This window comes from Mus caroli, unplaced genomic scaffold, assembly GCF_978045245.1.
Source record: "Mus caroli unplaced genomic scaffold, Mus_caroli_1 scaffold_16, whole genome shotgun sequence".
Classification (NCBI taxonomy): Eukaryota; Metazoa; Chordata; class Mammalia; order Rodentia; family Muridae; genus Mus; species Mus caroli.
The window spans coordinates 2,445,521-2,464,058 of NW_028227271.1; the positions used below are offsets into that span (position 1 = coordinate 2,445,521).

The 18,538-nt window shown below is 45.0% G+C and overlaps 2 protein-coding genes across 3 annotated transcripts; both read left to right on the forward strand.

The window, feature by feature from the left end:
• The first annotated feature begins 468 nt into the window (after positions 1 to 468).
• On the forward strand, positions 469 to 4,230 carry LOC147000699 (keratin, type II cytoskeletal 6A). The gene is made up of 9 exons (XM_085831818.1): positions 469 to 975; positions 1,527 to 1,741; positions 1,910 to 1,970; positions 2,128 to 2,223; positions 2,358 to 2,522; positions 2,935 to 3,060; positions 3,200 to 3,420; positions 3,856 to 3,890; positions 3,995 to 4,230. The coding sequence occupies exons 1-9, from the start codon at positions 469 to 471 to the stop codon at positions 4,228 to 4,230; spliced, it is 1,662 nt and encodes a 553-aa protein (XP_085687944.1).
• A 10,238-nt stretch (positions 4,231 to 14,468) lies between these two features.
• LOC110311085 (keratin, type II cytoskeletal 6B) lies at positions 14,469 to 18,163 on the forward strand. 2 transcript variants are annotated; one of them, XM_085831826.1, is made up of 10 exons: positions 14,469 to 14,688; positions 14,752 to 14,975; positions 15,533 to 15,747; positions 16,071 to 16,131; positions 16,289 to 16,384; positions 16,514 to 16,678; positions 17,095 to 17,220; positions 17,360 to 17,580; positions 17,788 to 17,822; positions 17,928 to 18,163. In XM_085831826.1, exons 1-10 carry the CDS (start codon positions 14,469 to 14,471, stop codon positions 18,161 to 18,163), a joined length of 1,599 nt encoding a protein of 532 aa, XP_085687952.1. The 2 variants fall into 2 exon arrangements, with proteins under 2 accessions (XP_085687952.1, XP_021039981.2); XM_021184322.3 differs by having other exon boundaries at positions 14,469 to 14,975.
• The last annotated feature ends 375 nt before the right edge of the window (positions 18,164 to 18,538 follow it).

Here is an 18,538-nt window from a genome sequence, read left to right on the forward strand (position 1 = left end):
TATGGCTTCAGGGAGAGACTTAGTGGCTGGGGAGGGAGGAGCAGGTGGAAGGGAAAACCTGTGTGGTGAGGGGGCACACAGGGAGTGTCTACATGGGCAGAAGGAAGGGACAATTATCACAGATCAGCTCCTTGTCTCTTTTGTTTGAGAAGATGACTAACTCATGACTTAAGAGAATTTACGTCCAGGCTCATTGTGTTCAGATCAAGTCAAGGCTGGAAGGCAAGAGAATTTGCTCCGTGACTAAAGGAATCCAAAAGCAATCTTCATGTATCATACCTTTCTAGAACTTGGGGGTGATCTCATTATTTGTAAAGCCCTGCCCTACCCACTCTGCAAGCTCACCATCAGGACCCAACCCAGCCCATCTGTACCATATATAAGCGGCTGCCCAGAGCTCAACACACTCATCTCTTCAGCTCTGCCCTGCCGTATCTCCACTTCCCAGCCTTCTCATCTCAAGGAACCATGTCTACCAAAACCACCATCAAGAGTCAAACCAGCCACCGTGGCTACAGTGCCAGCTCAGCCAGAGTGCCTGGGCTCAACCGCTCTGGCTTCAGCAGTGTGTCCGTGTGCCGCTCCCGGGGTAGCGGTGGCTCCGGTGCAATGTGTGGAGGAGCTGGCTTTGGCAGCAGGAGCCTCTATGGTGTGGGGAGCTCCAAGAGAATCTCCATCGGAGGGGGCAGTTGTGGCATTGGAGGAGGCTATGGCAGCCGATTTGGAGGAGGCTTCGGCACTGGAGGTGGAGCTGGTAGTGGCTTTGGCTTCGGTGGTGGAGCTGGCTTTGGTGGTGGCTATGGGGGAGCTGGCTTCCCGGTGTGCCCCCCTGGAGGCATCCAAGAGGTCACCATCAACCAGAGCCTCCTCACCCCCCTGAACCTGCAAATCGACCCCACCATCCAGCGGGTCAGGACTGAGGAGAGGGAGCAGATCAAGACCCTCAACAACAAGTTTGCCTCCTTCATTGACAAGGTGAGACATGGTCCTCCCTAGAGCAGCCTGTGTGTCAGGGAATGCTGAACAGAGGTGGAGGGAAGAGGCTTCAGTCTCAGCTCTGATACTGCCTGTGTTGCTAGTTGATGCTCTGTCCTGGTTTGTGTTCCTCTTCAGTTAGACTGGCATCTGGAAATCAGAGTCAGAGTTCCTCTCCTCCAGAGGTTGCCCTATAAGGGTGTCTGATACCAGTGGTCTGAGATGACCTAAAGACTCACAAAACAGGCTTGTAGGGAAATGGAAGACTATAACTATGTATAGTGCAGTTGGGAGGCATGCCAGCCTCACTAAGCTGCAGCACACTTCATCAAGCCATGGCTAACCTGCCAGTGCCCTACATGAATTCTCTGCCCTCCTTAGAGAGGTGGCATTGGGTGCTTCAGTCTGGACTGTTTCCCTCAGACCCAGGGTTCAGGGTCTAATTACACTGAATAAGTTTAGTCAGACAGCCTGAGAAGCTACACACACTAGTGAAGGAGTCATAGAAGGATGAAACCCGAACTTCTCCCCCTCATACTCGGCCCCTCCAGGTGCGGTTCCTGGAGCAGCAGAACAAGGTCCTGGACACCAAGTGGGCCCTGCTGCAGGAGCAGGGCACCAAGACCGTGAGGCAGAATCTGGAGCCTATGTTTGAGCAGTATATCAGCAACCTCCGCAGACAGCTGGACTGCATCATTGGAGAGAGGGGTCGCCTGGACTCAGAGCTGAGGAACATGCAGGACACGGTGGAGGACTACAAGAGCAAGTGAGTTACAAAGAAGGGAGAATCCAGTCTCTGGACTTTATAAAAATGGAAGCCCAAATCTAGACAAGGGCTCCATGATTTAAGAAAGCTTGGTCACATCTGGGACAGAGGCTGCCATTGATACCATCCACCCCGTGGCTCCAATATAGTGTACCTTTCCTCTTGTAGATATGAAGATGAAATCAACAAGCGCACAGCAGCAGAGAATGAATTCGTGACCCTGAAGAAGGTGAGTTGACTAACCACAAGGATGGGTTTCTCTGCTGAATGACATAAAAGGCCTTGTATATCTGCATCATTCCAGAGAAATGGTGGTCACAGGGAAAGAAGTGAACGGTCTGGGGAAGAGAGGTAACCTGATTCCATGTTTTTGATGGTTTTCTCAGGATGTAGATGCTGCCTATATGAACAAAGTTGAACTGCAAGCCAAGGCAGACAGTCTAACAGATGATATCAACTTCCTGAGAGCTCTCTATGAAGCAGTAAGCCCCCCATTGTCTTCTCTTCTCCTTTCCATTCACCACTCCCTTGATTTCTTTTTTTTTTTCCTGGGCAAAGTGTTTGACCTCTGCAGTTCTCAAAGACAAAGACGACCATGGCTCTTTCTGTCCTGCAGGAACTGTCTCAGATGCAAACTCACATCTCAGACACATCTGTGGTCCTCTCCATGGACAACAACCGATGCCTGGACCTGGACAGCATCATCGCTGAGGTCAAGGCCCAGTATGAGGACATTGCTCAGAGAAGTCGGGCTGAAGCTGAGTCCTGGTACCAGACTAAAGTGAGTATTGGGGTGGAGGCTGATGGGGATGCCTGGGACGCACCCTGAACTCCATGAGTCTCTGAGTTCAGTATTGGAGGCCACTAAAAGAAATTGGGATGTTGTCCCAGAAAATGCACTGTACACATGTACCATAGAATAATGTTTTATTCTAAGAGCAAAAGAACACAGAGGCAGATGCAAAGTTGCCGTAAATGGGGTCCATGCTCTTTGCTTGAGCTGTACTCTGAACGATGGTCCTCTTGAGAGGCTAGAGAACATTTTCACGTCCCGAGGGAACTGTGGAGTCTGTGGTCTCCTAAAGCTTCTCTTGAGGAAAAGCCAACACATCCTCTAAGTGTGCCACTTAGAGGTGGATTTGCTTCTGCGTGTAACAACTCACATATATGTTCTCTCTTTGATTGGCCTTCAGTATGAGGAGCTGCAGGTCACAGCTGGCAGACATGGGGATGACCTGCGCAACACCAAGCAGGAGATTGCTGAGATCAACCGCATGATCCAGAGGCTGAGATCTGAGATCGACCACGTTAAGAAGCAGGTGGGCAGACAGAGAAATGCATGGGTTGCGGGCTGTGTTTCCTGTCCTCTAACTCTTGCTTACCAGAAACCATGGTCTGGGGCTCAGCCTCTGCAGAGATGCACACTCCACAATTGTTTTTGTTGCTCTCTCTGCCCAGTGTGCCAACCTGCAAGCTGCTATTGCTGATGCTGAGCAACGTGGGGAGATGGCCCTGAAGGATGCCAGGGGCAAGCTGGAAGGGCTGGAGGATGCCCTGCAGAAGGCCAAACAGGACATGGCCAGGCTGCTGAAGGAGTACCAGGAACTCATGAATGTCAAGCTGGCCCTGGATGTGGAAATTGCCACCTACAGGAAGTTGCTGGAAGGAGAGGAGTGCAGGTGGGTTACTACATCCCCCAACCCCTGAGGACAGCTCCATGGTGCCAGCACTGAGCACAAAAGGAGCACCCACAATGCTCCTTTTAAGAAACTCCTTGCTCTGTTGGAGAGATGGCTCAGTGTTTAAGAGCACTAACTCCTCTTCCAGAGTTACTGAGTTCAATTCCCAGCAACCACCTGGTGACTCACAATCATCTCTATTGGGATCCAGTGCCCCCTTCTGGTGTGTTTGAAAACAGCTACAGTGAACTAAAATACAAATACTAAATAAAAAATATTTTAAAACAAACAAACAAAACAAACAAACAAACAAACAATCAACCCAAAACAAAACTCCAGTGGATTCTCTCTGAACCTTCACTAGATTGAGGCTTCCTTCCCGTTCAGACTGAGGTGATGGCTGCCTAGTTCTCACCTGTTGCTTTCCTCTTATAGGTTGAATGGTGAAGGTGTTGGACCAGTTAACATCTGTAAGTACTTTGCTTGTCTGAATCCCCTTCTCCTTACCCTGTGACGTAATTATCTGGTCACAGTGGGCTGACCATGTTTGTGGTGTCCTTTTCCTCCTTCACAGCTGTGGTGCAGTCCACCGTGTCCAGCGGCTATGGCAGTGCAGGGGGTGCCAGCAGCAGCTTAGGCCTGGGTGGAAGCAGCAGCTACTCCTACGGTAGCAGCCATGGCTTTGGAGGTGGCTTCAGTGCTGGCAGTGGCAGAGGCATCGGAGGTGGCCTCAGCTCTTCTGGTGGCCTCAGCTCTTCCACCATCAAATACACCACCACCTCCTCCAGCAAGAAGAGCTTCAGGCAGTGAATTCCCTGTCACCAAGAGCTTGTCCCTGGTCCCTGATGTCATGGCTGCAGAGTCCTGTGCTCAGAGCCCCTGTGTTCAGGGACTTCTCCTCCCTGGACCCCACCTCTGCTCTCTTCTTGGGGCTGAGGAGGCTGTGTCCTTTTGGTCATATTTCTGTCCCCATGGGTTCCCACTGCTCATCTCTTTATAGTCATCCTGTGAGCTTACATCACAATTCACTCATATTTGGTGCTTCATGTTGTATTTGGTTTCCAGGCTCCTGCCTCCCTACCTCTGTCTCTGAGGCTGCCTGTGACAGGGTGTCTCTGTCACCTTCATTTTTGAAATCATTGTCTGGGTCCTACTCAAGTAATGAGCAGCTCCCTGTGAGTTTCTAATGGCCTGAGAAACCCCATCTCTCACCATCGTAACCCTCCCTGTCAGTAACTGTGACTGCCCCGTCACTGGTCCTGTGATGTAAGTTTCTGCTCATGTGATGTCTTTGCTTTCCTTGATGCTCTTTGCTTCCTTGCAATTTCTAAATAAAGCAGGTTTATACATAATAAAAATTTCCATGTGCATTTTTTTGTTGCAATGTTTTTAATATAGAAATTCTGTGGCCTTCCTAGACAAGGTATCATTACAGTTCCCTCTCCCAGATCTGTATGTCTTCATCTGTTAGTATACTATATTTTAAATTTAAATTTAAGTTCACATTTTAAATTAACTTCAATAACTTTTTAAATAAAATAGAATTCCATCAATTCCCCACCCCCCTTCATTTTTCACCTGCCCAGATGTCTTCACTCCAAACCCTCGCCTGCTCCTCCATTCTCAAATTGAGAGTCTTTTGAGGAAGCCTATGTTTCCTTCATTTTCTTATAAATAATTTTTAATGTATCCATTTCCCTTGTGTTTAATTCCCTTTCTTTAAAGATAATCAACAGATGTCAGTTCAGCGTTCCTTCCCACATGAATTGCCTTCCTGTCAGCGAGAACATGATCTGCAGCTGTGAAGTACCCTCCTTTCTAACAGTCCTTATTAGGAATTAATAGAGGGGGTGGGGCTCTGCTGTGATTGCCAGTGGATCACAGTACTTAGCAGGAGCATTTGGGTAGAGAAGCATATTTTTGGACAGGTATAGCCAGAGACATTTTACAAGATAATAAGGCATTTGATTTAGAATTACAGTTGTCTTCATGACCAAGAAACTTGCTTGACAAGCAGCCAAAATAGTGTGAACATTTCCTCCTTCTGACCTGAAATTGCATTTCTGGAAAAGTGCCCTACAGGAACAGCAGAAACACAACAAGGTGTTCAGTCACCACCCTGCATCCCACCTATCACATCCTACAAATGGGAGACGTTCAAGCAGGTCAAAATAAGGAACTCAAGACTCATTCAAAACTGGAAATTCTCATTTTGCACATCGTAAAGGATTCAGGAGATCATGGTCTTCCTCCTAATTCCTTTGGTCTCCCATCACGGACGTTCACAGAGTTTTGGTTTGTGTGTAGCTGACCAGGTGTGTTAGTTTCACTTCTGGCTTAACTTCATGAATGAGCAGGGCAACCTCAGCTCCAGTGTGAGGTCAATCATTTGATTCCTTCCTGGGCCTCCTTCAGCCCCATTGTCACCTCAAATAACACCCAGCATCCTGACCCACAAGTACACAGAGAAGTAGATGTTTTCATTGGTTTTGTTGCTGTTTCTGAATCCTTCTGTATCTATCGCATTCTGTTGGTTGCAACATCGCTGCTCTCCAGACAACACTGGATGCTTGCCACCCTGGTTTCTCTCCACTTTCTGCCCAGAACTCCCCAACAGGAAGAAAAATAAAGATTTATTTCTGAAATCCAACTCTTGTCATGACACATGTGCACATATGGGACAACAGAAAGGACAGTCACGGACAGGTAAAATAGTATAGAGAAAACACAACAGGGTCATTATAAAGCTATTTAAATAAAATTCAAATCATGTAGTATGTGTCCATTATAAATGTAATAAATGAATACCACAAAAAGGGCCGTAGGTGTGGTTCAGTTGCATAAATATTAGGTACACAAGGTAGACAGGTATGGTGGTTCACATGGTATTCTTGCCTTCTGGAAGTAGAGACAAGGCTACCTGGGGCAGTGTGCCAAGAGAAACTGGTCCAACTAGTGAGAGCTCTGGTCATATGTACAATGGCCCTGTTATGTCCAGCAAGCCTCTCTCTCTCTCTCTCTCTCTCTCTCTCTCTCTCTCTCTCTCTCTCTCTTCAGTTTTCGAGATGAGGTTTCTGTTTATAGACCTGGCTGGCCTGGAACTCACTCTGTAGAATAGGCTGGCCTTAAACTCAGAAATCCACCTGCCTCTTCCTCCCAAGTGCTGGGATTAAAGGCATGCACCACCACTGGCTGTCTTCTGATGCTAACATTGACAAATCTTGGCTACTACAATCTTCTCTCTGTTCTGCCATGATTCCTGAGCCTTGTGGGTGTGGAGGGAGTGTGATATAGATGTTCATTTAGAGTTCAACATTTCACAGTCCCTTACTCTCTACAAGATGGCCAGCTGGGGGGTGTCTGTGTTAATCATTATCTACTATAGAATAAGATTCTCTGATTACGCTTAAGAGGTGAATTAACCTTAAAGATAAGAGCTTAATGAACAGCTTATTACTATGTCCATATCAGAATAACAGTATTAGTTTCTTCTCTAGGGCTTAAGATTAAGGCAGTCACCTGTGTTGGGCTATTTAAGTATGAGGAAATGGGTTCTGTCCTTGGAGTAAATCTTAAATGCAATCAGAGGTGGAAATGCCTAAGTAACAAATGAAGTCAGATCTGTCAGAATTTCACCTGATTTCTCAACAGAGACGCTAAAAGCCAGAATGGCCTGGGAAGATGCCCTGCAGACTCTAAGAGACCACAGATGTCCCATCCAGCAAAACTTTCAAATACCATAGATGGAGAAAACAAGATATTCCAGGACAAAACCAAATTTAAACAATATGCTTCCACTAATCCAGCCCTACAGAGGATACTAAAAGGAAAATTCAAATACAAAGAAGGTAGCTACATTCAAGAAAACAAGAGAAATCAATCATTTTACAACAGCAACACAAAAGGAAGAGAATCACACTACGACCACTACTATTACCACCACCACAACCGCCATGAAGATAACAGGAATTAATAATCATTGGTTATTAATACATCTCAACAGCAATGGACTCAATTCCCCAATAAAAAGACACAGGCTAATAGAGTAGATGTATTAGCAGGATCCCTCATTCTGCTGGATACAAGAAACACACTTCAGCAAAAAAGTCTGGAAAAAGGTTTCCCAAGCAAATGGATCCAAGAAACGAGCTGGAGTATGAAGTGGAAACTTGAGGGTTCTTTGGAAAGTCAGTTGTGTTGGATGGTATTTTGCTTGGGAAAACACAAGAAGGAGTATTTTCCTGAAGTGAACACAAGTGAAAGGATGTTTTGCTAAAGCAGACATATAAAGGAACGTGTCACTGAAGCAGACATAAGTGAAATGATGTCCTACTAAAACAAGCACATGAAAGGACATGTGATGAAGGATTCTTTGCTAATGACACACACACACATATTGGTCCGCCTTGTGTAGCTGAGCTCCATTTGTCAGGACTTCAGAGAGAGAAATGTACCAAAAAACTTCTGGTGGTGCTTCCATGGACTTGGGCTGATTGGCAGAATGAAGTTAGCTGAGGCAGACTCATGTGCTGAAGCAAGACCTGTGGAGGACATGTGATGTTTAGAGAGAGTATAAATACAACTTGATGGACAGTGACAGAGGCTGGTCTAGGCTTGCTTATAGAGCAAGCTATACAATGCTTGTTGGTCTTGTTTCTTGGCTGGTCTTCACTTCACTGAGAGAGGCACGGCTGAGAACTTCTCCTGGTGTTCCTGTCAGTCCCTCCTGTTAACTTGTGCCAAGGTTGAGGTCTGGCTGGCTCTGCTAGGTAGTGGCACTGCTGCTGAATCAGTTGCTATCCTGACTCCACTGGTATATCTGAGAAGTGTTGATAAGTAGATCAAGCTGCCGCTGCTGACCTGAGAACCCAACTAACTGCTGATTTCCTGACAACACAGAAGGAAGTTGCAAAAAAAAAAATTCTAAACAGATCTACTTCCCTGGAATCCTTTCTTTTCCACTACCTCTGGTTGAAGGCTAGGAGGGAATTAAAGCATTTAAAAACCATCATTAAAAATAGACACTGTAAAAATTAAAGTTACAGGAGTAGTCGTTCTAATAACTAGTAAAATAGAAATTCAACCAAAAGTAATCATAAGAGATGAGGAAGGATACTTTATATTCATCAGAGGAAAAAAATCCACCAAGATGACTTGTCAATTCTGAACATACACCCCCCAAATACAAGGCCAACCATATTTGCAAAGGAAACATGGCTAAAGCTTAAACTACACAGCAGACTCCACACAATAATTGTGGGAGAGTTCAACATCCTTCCCTAACCAATGGACAGGTTATCTGAGCAAAATCTAAAAAGAGGAATAATGAAACTAACAGACTCTATGAATCAAATGGACCTAAAGATATCTACAGAACATTTCACCTAAAGAAAAAAGGATATACTTTCTTCTCAGTACCTCATGGAACACTCTCCATAACTGACCGTATTACTGGGCATAAAGCAAGCCTAAACAGATACAAGACGATTGAAATAAACCCTGCATCTTATCAGATTACTGTGGGTTAAACCTGGACTTCAATAACAATAGAAACAACAGAAAGCATACAACTCAGGGAAACTGAACAACTCTCTACCCTGTGTCCACTGGGTCAACGAAGAAATAAAGGAAGATATTAAAGACTTTCTAGAATTCAGTGATAAAAGAGGCACAACATACCCAAACTTATGGGATACAATGAAAGCAATGCTGAGGAAATTTTATAGTAGTAAGTGCCTTCATAAGGAAATCGGAGAGATCTCATTCTAGCAACTTAACAGCACGCATGACAGCTCTAGATCAAAAAGAAGCAAACATACCCAAGAGAAATAGACAGCAGGAAACAATCAAACTCAGGTCAGAAGTCAATAAATTAGCAACAAGAGAACAATAAAAAGAATCTACAAAACCAAAAGCTGGTTCTTTGAGAAAATCAACAAGATGGACAAACCTTTAACCAAAGTAACTAAAAGGCAGAGAGACAATATCCAGGTTAACAAAATCACAAATGAAAAGAGAGACAAAACAACAGACAGCAGGGAAATCCAAAGAATCAGTAGGTTTTACTTCAAAAGCCTTACTCCACAAAATTGGAAACTCTAAATGACATGACAATTTTCTGGATAGACTCCACTTACCAAAGTTAAATCAAGATCAGGTAAACAACCTAAATAGTCCTACAACCCCCAGGGAAATAGAATTACTTACTAAAAGTCTCCAAATCAACAAAACAAAACAAAACAGAAACCACAAAACCCCAAAACAATCAATCAATCAAAACAAACAAACCAGGGCTGGATGGTTTTAGCACAGAATCCTACCAGACTTTCAAAGAAGAGATAATACCAATACTCCTCAAATTATTCCACAAAATAGAAACAGAAGGAACATTGCCAAACTCATCCTATGAGGCCATAGTCACCTTGATACCTAAGCCACACAATCACTCAACAAAGAGAATTTCAGAGCAATTTCCCTTAGGAACATCGCTGCAAAAATACTCAATAAAATAATTGCAAATTGAATCAAAGACCACACCAAAAACATCATCCACCATAGACAAGTAGGCTTCATCCCAGGGATACAAGGGTGGTTCAATATACAAAAACCCATCAAATCCTCCATATAAACAAATTTAATTCAAAGATTTAATTATCATCTCATTAAATGTTGAAAAAGCTTTTGACAAAAATCCAATACCCCTTCATGTTTTGGAGAGATCAGGGATACAAGGCACATATCTAAACACAATGAGGGCGGCGATGTACCACATGCCAATAGCCAACATCAAATGAAATGGAAAGAAACTTAAAGTATTTCCACTAAAATCAGGGACAAGAGAAGCTTGTCTACTCTCTCTGTATCTCTTCAATATAGTACTCCAAGTTCTAGCCAGAGCAATAGGACAACCAACAGAGAGCAAGCCGACACAAACTGGGAAGAAAGAAGTCGTAGTATCACTATTCACAGATGATATGATAGTATAAATAAGCGACCCCCAAAACACTACCGGAGAACTCCTACAGCTGATAAACACCTTCAGCAAAGTGGCTGGATACAAAATTGACTAAAAATAAAAAAGAATCAGTTGCCCTCCTTTATACAAGCAATAAGCAGGCTGAGAAAAAAAAATCAGGGAAATATCACCCTTCACAACAGCTACAAATACTACAAAATATCTTGGTATAACTCTAACAAGCAAGAGAAGGACCTCTGTGATAAGAACTTCAAGTCTCTGAAGAAGGAAATTGAAGAAGATATTGGGAAGATCTCCCGTGCTCATGGATCAGTAGGCTTAACATAATAGAAATGGACACCTTACTAAAAGCATTCTAGAGTCATTGCACTTACCATCAAAATCCCGACACAAATCTTTACCAGACCTTGAAAGAACAACTCTCAGCTTCATATGGAAATACAAAAAAACCCCACCCAGGATAGCTAAAACAATCCTATAGAGTAAATGAGCTTCTGGGAGGCACCCTCATTCCTGCCTCCAAGCTGTACTACAGAGGAATAATAATAAAAAGTGTAGGGTATTGGTATAGAAACAGAGAGGTTGATCAATAGAAATGAATCAAAGACCCAGAAATGAACCCACACACTTATGGATATTTGATTTTTGCCAAAGAAGCCAAAACCATGCAATGGAAAAAAAGAAAACATCTTCAGCAAATGGTGCTGGTGGATTTCTGCATATAGAAGAAAGCCAAGAGATCCATATTTATCACCTTGCACACAACTCAAGTCCAAGTGGATCAAAGACCTCAATGTAAAACCAGACACACTAAGTCTAATAGAAGAGAAAGTGGGGAATAGCCTTGAACACATTGATACAGGAGAGAACTTCCTGAAAAAGGAACAAAACACTAATAACTAAGGCACTAACATCAACTATTAGTAAATGGGACCTCAGAAACTAAATGGCTTCTCTAAGGCAAAGGACACTGGACAATGTGGTAGGCTATAGACTGGGAAAAGATATTCACCAGCCTACCTTCAACAGAGGGCTAATATCCAAATACATAAATAACTCAAAAAATTAAATACAAACAAACCAAATGACCCATTAAAAACATCAGGTGCAGAGCTAAACAGAATTCTCAGGAATCTCTAATGGCCAAGACGCACCTAAAGAAATGTTCAAAATCCTTAGTCATCAAGGAAACAATTAAAACAACTCTGAGGTTCCACCTTATATCCATCAGAATGACTAAGATAAAAAAAAAACCCTCAAGTGAAAGCACATGCTGGTGAAGATGTGGTGCAAGGGAAACACTCTTCATTGTTGGTGGGAGTACAAACTTGTACAACAAGTCTGGAAATTAATGTGGTTGTTTCTCAGAAAAATTGGAAATAGTACTACCTCAAGAACCAGCTATAATTCTCCTGGGAATATAGCCAAAAGATGCCCCATTATACCACAAGGACACTTGCTCAACTCTGTTCATAGCAGCTTTACTCATAGTAGTCAGAACCTGAAAACAGCATAGGTGTTCCTCAACCGAAGAATGGATAAAGAAAATATGGTTCATTTATACAATGGAGTACTACTCAGCTATTAAAAGCTAGGACATCATAAACTTTGCAGACAAATGGATGGAACTAAAAAATATTCTGAGTGAGATAACCCAGACATAGAAAGACACATGATATGCACACTCACTGATGAGTGGATATTAGTTGTAAAGTATAGGATAACCATGTTTCAATCCATAGACCAAAGAAGCTAAGTAACTAGGAGGGCCCAAGGGAGGATTCTTGAATCTCACTCAGAAAGGGAATTTAAATAGTCATCTTTGGTGAATGCAGGGGCAGGGAAATGGGTGGTAGAGGGGATTGGAAAGGGAAGGGGGGACCAGATTAGGAAGAGTAGGGGATAGAGGGATGGAAATAGGAGGCAAGCAGGAGTGGAGGTAGTGCATAGAGGGTATATCTCTAGGACAAGCCAGAGATCTGGGATTGGAGAGTTTCTAGGGAGTCTATGAGGGCGAGTTCAGCTGAGACCCATAGCAATGGGGGATATGCAGCCTGAAGTGGCCACCTCATATAGTCAGGCAGGACTCCCAGTGGAGGGATAAAGAAGACACCAAGCCATCCACAAAAGCCTTAACCCAAAATTTGTCCTTCCTACATGAAGTGCACAGACAAAGATGGAGCAGAGACTGAAGGAATGACTGATCAATGACTGGCTCAACTTGAGACCCATCCCAAGGGCAAGAATCAATCACTCCTGTGATAGAAACTTTAAGATATTGAAGAGAGAAAGTGAAGGAGATATCAGAAGATGGAAAGATCTCCTATGGTAGTGAGTTGGTAGGATTAACACTATCAAAATGGCTGCCCTAACAAAAAGAATGTACGGATTCAGTGCAAGCCTTGTCAAAATTCTAACACAGTTCTTCAAAGATTTTGAGAGGAAAACATTTAGCTTTGTATGGAGACTCAAAAACAAAACAAAACAAAATGCAGGATAACGATAAGAACTGCTGGCAGTTTCATCATACCTGACAGGCATGAGTATGTTAAGATTCATGATTTAAGGAATGTCCATTTACAGAAGACGTGATAGACACAGTGACCTCCAAAAACAGAAAGAAGGGGCAATTGAGTGGGAAAGCAGCAGTTGAAGCATTAAGGACAATTGATCTGGATTCCTTAACACAGGAGTTACTAGCAGAGGGTCCAGAGAGATGGCTCAGTGGTAAAGAACATTGTCTGCTCTTCCAGAGGTCCTGGGTTCAATTTCCATTTCCCACATGATGGCTCAGAGCTCACAGCCTTTTGCTAACGCCAACTCTTTAGGCTCTGACTCACTCCTAACCTCTGAGGAAACCAGGTACATATACATGTTTTACATTATTCATCCAGACAAAAGGCTCATACACATTTTTATCATATTAGGAGAAAAAATATAGGAGAATTAAAACTATGTTGAATTATTTAAGATACAGAACTTAAATAAAACAAGAATGAAATGTATTTTCAAATTTGAACAATCAAAAATTTAAAGTCAACTGCTAACTAGGTTATAGAAAAATTTGTTATTTCTGTTGTTACACTTATTTGTTTTTAGTTTATGCAAAGGAGTATTTTCATGAAGGTAAGTACATGTACCACAGCTGTCTTTGTTGCCCTCAGAGGTCAGGAAGCAGACATGGGATTCCCTGGAACTGGAGTTACGGATTTTTGCAACCTATAACATGGGTGCCTGGAACTAAACTCAGGTCTTCTGCAAGAGCAACAAGTGTTCTACAGCAGTGAACCAACTTTACAGAGCCTTCAACAATATTTTAAAGGTAACTGAATATATATTTTAAGACATAAGGTCGTTTTTACACATGTAAAAACAGCCTAACTTTAGATGTAATATTGAATTATATACTGAAGGAATTACATGTTTTCTGAGATCTGCTTTCAAATATTGTTAGGTTAGTGAGTAAATTGAATGGAAGCATGAAAGCAAAAGGCTTGCAGTGAGCTGTTTGTCTTAAAACACAGGTGTGGGACAAATGTGTGGCTGACTTTTCCTTCTCTTGGAAATGGTATTTAAAGGAAAACAGGCTATATTTCATATTCCTAACCACTAAAGGTCAGCTATGGTCTTTCTGTGGGCACAGAACAACCGTGGGTCTCCAGAAGCTCTATGGGAGAGAAGAGCAGGCAGGCTGGAAGCAGAGCTGGCAGCATCTTCAGCAGGACATGCAAAACCTTTGTAGAGTTGGTGACTAACTCTTGAGATACTGTGAGTGAAGAACTGAATTACTGATCAAGTCAAAACTGGAGGCAGGAGCATTTTCCCTGACTAAAGGAAGTCAAAACTGCAACCTGAATATTTCATAACATTTTCAGGTAATCTAGGTGTGACCTCACTGTCTGTAAAGCCCTGCCCTACCCACTCAGCAACCTCACCTTCAGGACCCAGCCCCGCCCAGCCCAGCCCATCTGTCCATATATATGCCACAGTCCAGAGCTCCACACACTCATCTGTTCAGCTCTGCCCTGCCGTTTCTCCACTTCTCATCTGCTGCTCCTCACCTCACGAAACCATGTCTACCAAAACCACCATCAAGAGTCAAACGAGCCACCGTGGCTACAGTGCCAGCTCAGCCAGAGTGCCTGGGCTCAACCGCTCTGGCTTCAGCAGTGTGTCCGTGTGCCGCTCCCGGGGCAGCGGTGGCTCCGGTGCAATGTGTGGAGGAACTGGCTTTGGCAGCAGGAGCCTCTATGGCGTGGGGAGCTCCAAGAGAATCTCCATCGGAGGGGGCAGTTGTGGCATTGGAGGAGGCTATGGCAGCCGATTTGGAGGAGGCTTCGGCACTGGAGGTGGAGCTGGTAGTGGCTTTGGCTTCGGTGGTGGAGCTGGCTTTGGTGGTGGCTATGGGGGAGCTGGCTTCCCGGTGTGCCCACCTGGAGGCATCCAAGAGGTCACCATAAACCAGAACCTCCTCACCCCCCTGAACCTGCAAATCGACCCCACCATCCAGCGGGTCAGGACTGAGGAGAGGGAGCAGATCAAGACCCTCAACAACAAGTTTGCCTCCTTCATTGACAAGGTGAGACATGGTCCTCCCTAGAGCAGCCTGTGTGTCTACAGGGAATGCTGAACAGAGGTGGAGGGAAGAAGTTTCAGACTTGGCTCAGATGTTGCCTTTATTTCTAGTTAATCCTCTGTCCTGGTTTGTGTTCTTCTTCAGTTAGACTGGCATTTAGAAATCAGGGTCAGAGTTCCTCTCCTCCAGAGGTTGCCCTATAAGGGTGTCTAATCACAATGGACTGAGATGACCTAAGAACTCACACAACAGAGGACTGTAGTGACATGGAAGTCTATAGCTATATATAGTGCAGTTGGGAGGCATGCCAGCCTCACTAAGCTGCAGCACACTTCATCAAGCCATGGCTAACCCGCCAGTGCCCTACATGAATTCTCTGCCCTCCTTAGAGAGGTGACATTGGGTGCTTCAGTCTAGACTGTTTCCCTCAGACCCAGGGCCAGGTTCTAATTACACTGAATGAGTTTAGTCAGACAGCCTGAGACGGTACACACACTAGTGAAGGGGTCATAGAAGGATGAAACCTGAACTTCTCCCCCTCATACTTGCCCCACCCCAAGGTGCGGTTCCTGGAGCAGCAGAACAAGGTCCTGGACACCAAGTGGGCCCTGCTGCAAGAGCAGGGCACCAAGACCGTGAGGCAGAATCTGGAGCCTATGTTTGAGCAGTACATCAGCAACCTCCGCAGACAGCTGGACAGCATCATTGGAGAGAGGGGTCGCCTGGACTCAGAGCTGAGGAACATGCAGGACACAGTGGAGGATTACAAGAGCAAGTGAGTTACAAAGAAGGGAGAATCCAGTCTCCGGACTTTATAAAAATGGAAGCCCAAATCTAAACAAGGGCTCCATGATTTAAGAAAGCTTGGTCACAGGGATGAAAATGACAACTTATTTTCAAAGAGCAAAAGCCGAGGACCAAGGAAGGTCCAGGTTTATAGGACATTAAGGGATAGAAAAGGAATGGATTAGTTAATAAAAAGTAATCTTCTAGCCATATTTGGGCATGTAATATTCATAGAATATGGGGCAGAGTCACAGGCTGCCATTGATGGCATCACCTCTTTGGCTCCATTGTGGTACACATTTCCTCTCATAGATATGAAGATGAAATCAACAAGCGTTCAAAAGCAGAGAATGAATTTGTAACCGTGAAGAAGGTGAGCCGACTAATCGTGGAGATGGGTTTCTCTGCTGAATGTCATAAATGGCCTTGCCTGACCAGTCCATTCCAGAGAAATGGTGGTGGTTGAGAGAGACGTGAATGCTCTGGGCTAGAGAGTTAACCTGACTCCCTGTTGTTCATGGATTTCTCAGGATGTCGATGCTGCCTACATGACCAAGGTTGAACTGCAAGCCAAGGCAGACAGTCTGGTAGAGGAGATCAACTTCCTGAGAGTTATTTATGAGGCAGTAAGTCCCCCAGTTTTCCCCTTCTCTCTCTTTCTCCTTCCTACTCCCTTTATATTCTCCTGTGCAAAGTGTTGGGAGTCTCTGTGGTCGAACACAGACAGAGATGCTGTGGCAATTTCTGTTCTGCAGGAACTGTCTCAGATGCAAACTCACATCTCAGACACATCTGTGGTCCTCTCCATGGACAACAACCGATCCCTGAACCTGGACAGCATCATCGCTGAGGTCAAGGCCCAGTACGAGGACATTGCTCAGAGAAGTCGGGCTGAAGCTGAGTCCTGGTACCAGACTAAAGTAAGTATTGGGGTGGAGGCTGAAGGGAATGCCTGGGACCCACCCTGAACTCCATGAGTCTCTGAGTTCAGTATTGGAGGCCCACTAAAAGAAATTGGGATGTTGTCCCAGAAAATGCACTGTGCATATGTACCATAGAATAATGTTTTATTCTAAGAGCAAAAGAACACAGAGGTAGATGCAAAGTTGCCGTAAATGGGGTCAACGCTCTTTTCTTGAGCTGTACTCTGAACAATGATCCTCTTGAGAGGCTAGAGAACATTTTCACATCCTGAGGGAACTATGGAGTCTGTGGTCTCCTAAAGTTTCTCTTGAGGAAAAGCCAACACATCCATGGAAGTGTGTGTCACTTAGAGGTGGATTTGCTTCTGCGTGTAACAACTCACATAGATGCTCTCTCTTTGATTGGCCTTCAGTATGAGGAGCTGCAGGTCACAGCTGGCAGACATGGGGACGACCTGCGCAACACCAAGCAGGAAATCGCTGAGATCAACCGCATGATCCAGAGGCTGAGATCTGAGATCGACCACGTTAAGAAGCAGGTGGGCAGACAGAGAAATGCATGGGTTGCGGGCTGTGTTTCCTGTCCTCTAACCTTTGTTCACCAGAAACCATGGTCTGGGGCTCAGCCTCTGCAGAGATGCACACTCCACAATTGTATTTGTTGCTCTCTCTGCCCAGTGTGCCAACCTGCAAGCTGCTATTGCTGATGCTGAGCAACGTGGGGAGATGGCCCTGAAGGATGCCAGGGGCAAGCTGGAAGGGCTGGAGGATGCCCTGCAGAAGGCCAAACAGGAAATGGCCAGGCTGCTGAAGGAGTACCAGGAACTCATGAATGTCAAGCTGGCCCTGGATGTGGAAATTGCCACCTACAGGAAGTTGCTGGAAGGAGAGGAGTGCAGGTTGGTTACTACATCCCCCAACCCCTGAGGACAGCTCCATGGTGCCAGCACTGAGCACAAGATGAGGGAGCAGTGGCTGTGCCCATCATGGTCACTTCAAGATACTTCTTGGCAAGGCATTCTCTGTGAACTTTCTCCTGTTGGAGGGTTCCTATGGAGACTGAAGAGATGCATCCCTGATTCTCACTTTCTGCTTTCCTCTCTTAGGTTGAATGGTGAAGGTGTTGGACCAGTCAACATCTGTAAGTACTCTGTTTGACAACCTCTGTTTCTCCTACCCTTGTCACTGGGTCATCTGGTCATAGTGCACTCATCATGACTGTGGTGTCCTCTTCCCTCCTTCACAGCTGTGGTGCAGTCCACCGTGTCCAGCGGCTATGGCAGTGCAGGTGGTGCCAGCAGTAGCTTAGGCCTGGGTGGAGGCAGCAGCTACTCCTATGGTAGCAGCCGAGGCCTTGGAGGTGGCTTCAGTGCTGGCAGTGGCAGAGGCATCGGAGGTGGCCTCAGCTCTTCTGTGGGAAGCTCTTCTACCATCAAATACACCACCAGCGCCTCCTCCAGCAGGAAGAGTTACCGGCACTGAAATCCCAACTACCAGAGCTTGTTGCAGACCCCAGATACCCTGGCTGCAGTGCCCTGTGTACAGGGTCATGTCTTCACTGAACCTCCACCTCTGCTGTCTGCTTCTGTCTGAGGAGGCTGTGTCCTCTTGCTTCTCTTTTTGTCTGCTTGGGATCTCTCTGCACACCTTTTCAGTCATCCTCTGAACTCACATCATGATTCACACACATTTGGTGCTTCATGCTGTATTTGGGTTTCCAGGCTCCTCCCTCCCTACCTCTATCTCTGAGTTGCCTGGTAAAGTGTGTGTCAGTCCTCTTCATTCTGGGTCTTACTAAAGAAATGAACAACTCTCTTCTAGTTTCCAATGGCCTGAGAAACCCCATTTTTCAACGTC

Excerpts from the sequence above, each read along its gene's own strand:
- LOC147000699 (XM_085831818.1), top strand. The coding sequence starts at position 469 with ATGTCTACCAAAACCACCATCAAGAGTCAAACCAGCCACCGTGGCTAC. Across the intron at positions 2,224-2,357 it reads TGAGAGCTCTCTATGAAGCA|GAACTGTCTCAGATGCAAAC; the intron begins GTAAGCCCCCCA and ends TCTGTCCTGCAG. Across the intron at positions 3,891-3,994 it reads TGTTGGACCAGTTAACATCT|CTGTGGTGCAGTCCACCGTG; the intron begins GTAAGTACTTTG and ends CCTCCTTCACAG.
- LOC110311085 (XM_021184322.3), top strand. The coding sequence starts at position 14,469 with ATGTCTACCAAAACCACCATCAAGAGTCAAACGAGCCACCGTGGCTAC. Across the intron at positions 16,385-16,513 it reads TGAGAGTTATTTATGAGGCA|GAACTGTCTCAGATGCAAAC; the intron begins GTAAGTCCCCCA and ends TCTGTTCTGCAG. Across the intron at positions 16,679-17,094 it reads AGTCCTGGTACCAGACTAAA|TATGAGGAGCTGCAGGTCAC; the intron begins GTAAGTATTGGG and ends ATTGGCCTTCAG.